This window comes from Bufo bufo, chromosome 4 (genome assembly GCF_905171765.1).
Source record: "Bufo bufo chromosome 4, aBufBuf1.1, whole genome shotgun sequence".
Lineage (NCBI taxonomy): Eukaryota > Metazoa > Chordata > Amphibia > Anura > Bufonidae > Bufo > Bufo bufo.
This window is the reverse complement of record NC_053392.1, coordinates 56,308,892-56,318,133: the sequence shown is the minus strand read 5'-3', so window position 1 is coordinate 56,318,133 and position 9,242 is coordinate 56,308,892. Positions and strand designations below refer to the sequence as shown.

The 9,242-nt window shown below is 39.9% G+C and overlaps 1 protein-coding gene across 1 annotated transcript in view; it reads right to left on the bottom strand.

Moving 5' to 3' along the window:
- Positions 1-1,720: 1,720 nt before the first annotated feature.
- The window catches only part of LOC120997262 (cytochrome P450 2K6-like), a 94,462-nt gene continuing 86,940 nt past the window's right edge, over positions 1,721-9,242 (bottom strand). The window contains exons 9-10 of the mRNA XM_040427278.1: positions 6,612-6,753; positions 1,721-2,119 (exon numbers count right to left, since the gene is read on the bottom strand). Of these exons, the coding sequence (XP_040283212.1) occupies positions 1,941-2,119; positions 6,612-6,753 (321 nt within the window). The 3' untranslated portion in view covers positions 1,721-1,940. The remainder of the gene's footprint in view (positions 2,120-6,611; positions 6,754-9,242) is intronic.

The following is a 9,242-nucleotide window of genomic DNA, read 5'->3' as shown; positions in this document are numbered from 1 at the left end:
CTTGTTGGCTTTTTCTGTAAAGGACAATGATAAGGGAAGGGGAGGACAGTAATGAAGGGGGGCATTAACAAATCAAAGGGTGAGGGTGAGGGATCTATCCAGGTATGAAGAATAGTTTTAACCCCAGCAGTTGCTATCATATAAAACAATTTCCTACTCTAGTAACAGTGGGGTCAATCAATATACATTTTTCTTTTTTTTTGGTGCTTCCCAATTTCATCAATGTTCCAGTCTTTGCACAAGAGCATATTTGGAAACCATTTGATTAAAAATTAGAGATCATGAAAATAAATCATTAGAAATCTAGTGGCTGGTCCTACCCAGAGATTGACATTCTTTCTTGTATCAGTGCACACAGAGATAGCTGTCAATCAATGACAAGGACCGCCCAATGGACCCAATATCAGGGATTTACGGTAAATGACTATTTTACAAATTAAACAGAATCTTCTCCCACAAAACTATATATTAAACTGCTCAGCTCCTCCTGCTCATTGACCTGTTGCTGCAGATAGGACATGTTTGATGTGATAGATTCACTTTAACTCTTTCAGGATTCAGCAAATTTAGACAATTCTGCCATTTGTACTTTTCTCTTCATTCACCATAAGATAAATAATTTATAGGGTTTGGCCATGTTCTGGTTATTGTTGAGCAATGTGTTTGTAGGATGATTATATGACACTTACTAATATAGTATTTTTTAAAATAATATGCCATTTTCTATATGGCCCCCTTGTTTGCCAAGTTTTTTTTGTGTCGTCCACATGGAGGCATTCTCTACAAAATGGCTGCCTGTGGAGGGTCATATGACCAGACAAATCACATTCATCTGATGTTGCCTCCATTCAAATACACTGCACCTGCCATCTGCACTTCACTGTTGGAAATTTAGTGCAGGCATAGTGTTTGAATGGAGAAGACTGAGTAATGTCTCTGGTCACATCGCCCTCCATCAGCAGCCATCTTATGCATAGTAGCTCTAAGTTGACAACACAGAAGATCTACCTAACAATGAGGCATACCTTATTAAATATAGCAATCCCAGCAAAGGCTATATAAGAAAGTGGCCATATAGTCATCTTACAGTATGTACACATTGATCAACAGTAGCCAGTGGCCAACCGCTTTAATATTTTTGCAGTTTGCACATTCTCAGATGCAGCAATACCGATGATGCTATTTTTTCATTTTTCGATTCTTATATATTTAATTCTTTTAAAATACATGCTCAAATAATAATCACTTCTGGGCAGCATATTGTGCTGTGTGAACAGCGATCTGCTGCTCAAGAATATGAATCTGTATGAAGACAAGCGATGGCTTGCATGTAAATGCAGCTCTTCACCTACATACATTGACCAGCAGGCAGTTATCAAGAAGAATGGTCCCGTCCCGATAATTGCCTGCTCACGTGGGGCATCCAAATGCACATGAAGATTAATGGTGTGGTAGTTAAAATTAGGAGGAAATCTTGTAGAGTTTGAATAGATTTCTTTGTAATATAATCACCATTATATTGACCTTGCAAGGTTCCTCTCAAGACACACTGGTTTGCAGGATGTTGGCTTGGAAGAAATTGACTTGAGTTGACTTGGAGGACATTAGCTTCAAAAGTATTATCTCTTCATAACAGACCTCTATACATATTTTAGATTCATGCAAGTATAGTGTACTTTAAATACTTCTTGAAAATGATTGTGCCACCAAACTAACCACAAAGTATACAATTATGTTCCCATTCTTATGGGGACCACATACGTAGGTTATCCCAAGAGGTTATCAATGCATACACAACAAGGACAATTGGTGGCTAGTAGACGTACATATAAATTCAGGATACAAGTAGGTAAATGGTAGCATCTTATTTATGGTAGTTCCCATTTAGAAGCCTATGTTTCTAAGTTGTTCAAATTTTCAATGTAAGTGATACTCAAAGGTTATACACGGGGTATAGCACATATCTTATGGGGCAGTGGTCCAGCTATAAATCCTATCGCAGGGTTCAGGTCTAGTGCAGCCCCAGGAGGAGACTGAAACATGAAGTTCTGCAGTAGTCTTGTGAAGAACAGGAACAGCTCCATTTTGGCCAAGCTCTCTCCAGCACAACTTCTTTTACCTAAAACAATTAAATATTAGATACTCAAAAAAAAATTGGTATTCTTTCAAGGAAAAAAATTGGATACTTCCAACTCGGGCAGAGGGTGGGACTAGTGTTACAACATTATGAGTAGCCCAATCCATTCTGAACATTTTTATCAACCTCTACATTTAAAAATGAAAATAAACTCGGCAAATTCTTCAGAGCCAGGGATGTGCTTCAGAACATAATACAAAAACAATAATTGCTCCAATAAGTTTGTAATCGTTCAGAGCCAAAAATGCTTTGTTAAACTAACTGGCCATCAATCTTGTTGTACTGGGGTCATTGTTATAGTTAATTAATTATAATGATAAACCATAGCTGTCTGATGGAGAAAATTGTCACCTATAATTACCAAGTACCTTTTTGTGGCATACTTTGTTGTCTGATTACATTTTTAAAAAAAGCTCAGAATGATATTCCCCTTTCTCTCCAGCTTCTGCTTCCTTGTCCCTCTTGATAAACAGGAAATTAATGCTCAGTTAATCACTGGCTAAGGCGGGCTGCTATACAAGCCAGTGATTGGCAAATCAGTGATTTCATGTGTTGAGAGGGACAGGAAGCAGAGCCCAAAAAGCTCCAGAACAGGAGCATTGGGGAATCCAGATAAGTAGATAAAAGAAAGTAGACGGCACTCACTGCTGCGGGGTTCATTCCTTGACATATGCTGAATACAAGTTGAATGTATGCATCAGAGCTGGGGCGGACTGTTCCTACACAGAATGCTGAATGGCGATGGCCGTTTCGCGCTAACTGCGCTTCCTCGGGCCAGGGAAGTGCAGTTAGCACGAATAAAGAAATGAACCCCGCAGCGGTGAGTGCTGTCTACTTTCTTTTATCTACTTATCTGGATTCCACGTTGTTCGTATAAATGGACTGAGATCCACATTGCTGTATTGATAGGATACACGGAGAGCCAGCGTTTTAAACAGAGAGGCACTCAGTGGTGTCGCTCCGTTTCATCTTTTCTACTTTAAAGCAACCAGGAGCATTGGGGGATTGTTAAGTTGATTATGAGTTATTTTACGTTTTGACATCATTCTGAGCCTGTTTAACCACCTCCGGACCGCCTAACGCAGGATCGCGTTCCGGAGGTGGCAGCCCTGCGCACAGTCACGCATATATGCGTCATCTCGCGAGACGCGAGATTTCCTGTGAACGCGCGCACACAGGCGCGCGCGCTCACAGGAACGGAAGGTAAGAGAGTTGATCTCCAGCCTGCCAGCGGCGATCGTTCGCTGGCAGGCTGGAGATGTGTTTTTTTTTTAACCCCTAACAGGTAAATTAGACGCTGTTTTGATAACAGCGTCTAATATACCTGCTACCTGGTCCTCTGGTGGTCCCCTTTGTTTGGATCGACCACCAGAGGACACAGGTAGCTCAGTAAAGTAGCACTAAGCACCACTACACTACACTACACCCCCCCCCCCCGTCAATTATTAACCCTTTATTAGCCCCTGATCACCCCTGATCACCCCATATAGACTCCCTGATCACCCCCCTGTCATTGATTACCCCCCTGTCATTGATCAACCCCCTGTAAAGCTCCATTCAGACGTCCGCATGATTTTTACGGATCCACTGATAGATGGATCGGATCCGCAAAACGCATACGGACGTCTGAATGAAGCCTTACAGGGGCGTGATCAATGACTGTGGTTATCACCCCATATAGACTCCCTGATCACCCCCCTGTCATTGATTACACCCCTGTCATTGATCACCCCCCCTGTCATTGATCACCCCCCCTGTCATTGATCACCCCCCTGTCATTGATCACCCCCCTGTCATTGATCCCCCCCCCCCTTGTAAGGCTCTATTCAGACATTTTTTTGGCCCAAGTTAGCGGAATTATTATTTTTTTTCTTACAAAGTCTCATATTCCACTAACTTGTGTCAAAAAATAAAATCTCACATGAACTCACCATACCCCTCACGGAATCCAAATGCGTAAAATTTTTTAGACATTTATATTCCAGACTTCTTCTCACGCTTTAGGGCCCCTAGAATGCCAGGGCAGTATAAATACCCCACATGTGACCCCATTTCGGAAAGAAGACACCCCCAGGTATTCCGTGAGGGGCATGGTGAGTCCATGAAAGATTGAAATTTTTGTCCCAAGTTAGCGGAACGGGAGACTTTGTGAGAAAAAAATTAAAAATATCAATTTCCGCTAACTTGTGCCAAATGTGCCAAATGTGTTTTTAAGGAGTTTGAAATCAAATTCTGTAAAAAATGACCAGTGAAATCCGAAAGGTGCTCTTTGGAATATGGGCCCCTTTGCCCACCTAGGCTGCAAAAAAGTGTCACGCATCTGGTATCTCCGTACTCAGGAGAAGTTGGGGAATGTGTTTTGGGGTGTCATTTTACATATACCCATGCTGGGTGAGAGAAATATCTTGGCAAAAGACAACTTTTCCCATTTTTTTATACAAAGTTGGCATTTGACCAAGATATTTATCTCACCCGGCATGGGTATATGTAAAAAGACACCCCAAAACACATTCCTCAACTTCTCCTGAATACAGAGATACCAGATGTGTGACACTTTTTTGCAGCCTAGGTGGGCAAAGGGGCCCATATTCCAAAGAGCACCTTTCGGATTTCACAGGTAATTTTTTACAGAATTTGATTTCAAACTCCTTACCACACATTTGGGCCCCTAGAATGCCAGGGCAGTATAACTACCCCACAAGTGACCCCATTTTGGAAAGAAGAGACACCAAGGTATTCGCTGATGGGCATAGTGAGTTCATGGAAGTTTTTATTTTTTGTCACAAGTTAGTGGAATATAAGACTTTGTATGAAAAAAAAAAAAAAAAAAAAAAATCATCATTTTCCACTAACTTGTGACAAAAAATAAAAACTTCCATGAACTCACTATGCCCCTCACGGAATACCTTGGGGTGTCTTCTTTCCAAAATGGGGTCACTTGTGGGGTAGTTATACTGCCCTGGCATTCTAGGGGCCCAAATGTGTGGTAAGGAGTTTGAAATCAAATTCTGTAAAAAATGACCTGTGAAATCCGAAAGGTGCTCTTTGGAATATGGGCCCCTTTGCCCACCTAGGCTGCAAAAAAGTGTCACACATCTGGTATCTCCGTACTCAAGAGAAGTTGGGGAATGTGTTTTGGGGTGTCATTTTACATATACCCATGCTGGGTGAGAGAAATATCTTGGCAAAAGACAACTTTTCCCATTTTTTTATACAAAGTTGGCATTTGACCAAGATATTTATCTCACCCAGCATGGGTATATGTAAAATGACACCCCAAAACACATTCCTCAACTTCTCCTGAATACAGAGATACCAGATGTGTGACACTTTTTTGCAGCCTAGGTGGGCAAAGGGGCCCATATTCCAAAGAGCACCTTTCGGATTTCACAGGTCATTTTTTACAGAATTTGATTTCAAACTCCTTACCACACATTTGGGCCCCTAGAATGCCAGGGCAGTATAACTACCCCACAAGTGACCCCATTTTGGAAAGAAGAGACCCCAAGGTATTTCGTGATGGGCATAGTGAGTTCATAGAAGTTTTTATTTTTTGTCACAAGTTAGTGGAATATGAGACTTTGTAAGAAAAAAAAATCAAAAAAAAAAAATCATCATTTTCCGCTAACTTGTGACAAAAAATAAAAAGTTCTATGAACTCACTATGCCCATCAGCGAATACCTTAGGGTGTGTACTTTCCGAAATGGGGTCATTTGTGGGGTGTTTGTACTGTCTGGCCATTGTAGAACCTCAGGAAACATGACAGGTGCTCAGAAAGTCAGAGCTGCTTCAAAAAGCGGAAATTCACATTTTTGTACCATAGTTTGTAAACGCTATAACTTTTACCCAAAGCATTTTTTTTTTTTACCCAAACATTTTTTTTTTATCAAAGACATGTAGAACAATAAATTTAGAGCAAAATTTATATATGGATCTCGTTTTTTTTTGCAAAATTTTACAACTGAAAGTGAAAAATTACATTATTTTGCAAAAAAATCGTTAAATTTCAATTAATAACAAAAAAAGTAAAAATGTCAGCAGCAATGAAATACCACCAAATGAAAGCTCTATTAGTGAGAAGAAAAGGAGGTAAAATTCATTTGGGTGGTAAGTTGCATGACCGAGCAATAAACGGTGAAAGTAGGGTAGGTCAGAAGTGTAAAAAGTGGCCTGGTCTTTCAGGGTGTTTAAGCACTGGGGGCTGAGGTGGTTAAACACATTTTAATCTGAGGACAACTCTTAAATTTTGTGACACTTGCTGAGAATGACTCCTGGTCATTTTCACACTACAGTCACTAGTCCCCATGTAATAAATTGATAATATTGGGTTGATAATATTGGGAGGGGGTAATCACAAGTCATTCTCATATTTGTAAATTGCAAATTCATATATTGATAAGATTTTATTGCTCTCAGTTTGGTGTAACTATGGACACATGTTCTCAGCTCTAGACATCTGAGAGGACTACTCACCAGCTGAGAAAGGCATGAATGCTTCTTTCCTTACAAAATTTCCACTGGAATCCAGAAAGTGTTCCGGGTAAAACTCATCAGCTTTTGCGAAATGATCCTTGTCGTAGAGTACGGAGGTCAGTAGCGGTATCACGTATGTCCCCTGGAGATTTGAACATTTGCGTAGGTCATATTTACAGTGGAATTTAACTCATTAGATTCATCACTATGACTGTGATCTCAACAGGGCAGTATTTACAACAAGGCACATGAGACATTGTGCCTAGGGTGTCTGAAAGGAGGATGGCGGCAGTACTTCACAGAGAAAACTAATGATTTTCTCCTTATCGCTAACATTTGTTGATTGTAGCTACAAGTTACAAGAGATTTAACCTTCACACTGTTTACCTATAGATAATGTAACAGTAATATTTTCAAGAAGGCAATGTTTAAATCACCTAACTTGCTGCTGTAGTTAAAAAAGTAAGTGATAAGGAGACATGAGAGCTGTCAGGTGAGAGTAAAGGGGAAGCCAATATATGATCCACATGTATACTATCAACTAGCAGACAGGATTTATTTGCCTATCACACAGTAGACCATTCCATGATCCACACCCTGACACTAAATCAGTAAAGCTCTTCAGTATAACAACAATGCTATAAACCTAGCATTCAGATAAATCATTTTAGACTAGTTTGTGCTTAGGCCTGTTAACATGGATGAACTTTTATACAGACCACTCACAGATGATGTCCGTGTCCTGTCTGTTTTTCTTGCAGATGCATTTGAGTGAATGAATGTTGAGGTAAAAGCAGAGCTGGGTAATGCTAGCTAGGATTTTTCCATTTATAGCATGCACCATCCAGTGATGGAGATACCGTTGGATGTGTACATTAGGTTTATATTGTACTGGCAGCTGAGTAAGGGTACATTTAGATGAGATGTTTTTAACAACACAGTTAAAATTGCATTTAAAAAGAGTTTAAAACTGCATTGTATTTTACTGGGTTTGCTGCAGCTTTGTGTCGTGGTTATTTGCCATGCATTTTTTAGGGTAAAAGTCATAAATGTATTTAATTTGTATAAAATGCACAAAACTACAGCAATCACTGGGGAAAAAAAACCAAGTGTGTTTTCAACAGCATTTTTTACCACTTGGTCAATTATGTAACTACTGTATACCTACAAGTCAATAGGCAGCTTTAGCCAAACTAGTAGGGGGTGTGAGCACTAAATGTGCCTAGGTCAACATAAGCTTGCAAGAGAAGAAAATCCAGCACAGAAAAATGGAAATTCCAGCAGTCTTTATTCCAGCGTAGAAACAACAATACAAAGCAGTGGCACTTCAACTCCCGACACCTCCCATCAGATCGACATGTTTCGAACCAAGAAGCGGTTCTTAATCATGAATAGGTCAACATAAGCTCATAATACAGCCATGGTTCTCAATGCCCCTGGGAATCTGTGCTGGAGTATACTGTACATTGCACACATCATTTTTCTTCCTATCAGAGCAATGAAAACTGTGAGAGAACCCATGGATCCCTATTCCAAGTCAGTAGGGTCTATTGGTCACCAGTGGTAGCCTTCATGCAACAAATCCGGCTATGCACTGTAATTTCTGTTATAAATGGAAACCATGAAGCAAGTGTGAATAATTGAACAAGGGTCGGATTCCACAGGGCATCCGTTACACGGCCAGATCCCCACCTGCCCTGGGTTTTGACTTGCGAACAGCATCCTTATCGCAGTTGCCTTGGGGACATCCAGCCCAACTGCTGTGGACTGCTGTACCTGGTAGATCTCCTGCAAAATGTGAGCTTTAGGGCTCATGCACAGGAACATATTCAGTTTTTTTGCCGACCGTATGCAGAACCATTCATATCAATGGGTCCGCAAAAAAAAAATGGAAGTTATTTTGTGTGCATTATATTTCAGTATGTCCGTATGTCTGTTCCTCAAAAAAATAGAACATGCCCTATTATTGTCCGTATTACGGACAAGGATAGGACTGTTTTATCAGGGGCCAGCTGTTCGATTCCGCAAAATACGGAATGCACACGGATGTCATCCGAATTTTTTGCGGACCGTAAAATACATATGGTCGTGTGCATGAGCCGTTAATTAGTTTAAGAACCACCATGTTTTACTAATAAACAGCTTTTTGCTGGAGTAGCATTTGTCATTACAGTGGGTGCCACAGCAGAAGTGTAATATTACACCAGACCACTACGGCACTGTGGTCCTATGTTCGAATCTTAATGAGGATTAGTGATGAGTGTGAGGTACCATATTTGATTTTGCGATATTTTGCGAATATTCGGTTGAATATTCGTCTTATATTCGTCGAAATCGAATATTCGTCATTATTCTATTTATCGCGAATAATATGCGATTTAATTATTCGCGTATTGCGATTTTCTTTTAACTGTATAAGGCAACTTTCCTATTGGTTGGCTATGGCTATGGCTAATATGTGTATTTTATGAATCTTCGCTATATTGCTATATATTCTTGTTTTAGAATATTACAAATATTCTAAAAAACAAAGTTATAGCAATATAGCGAATATTCGTAAAATACACATATAGACTGCAATTTAGCTAATATAGTGCTATAATCTTTTTTTTATAGTCTTTTTTTCGTCTC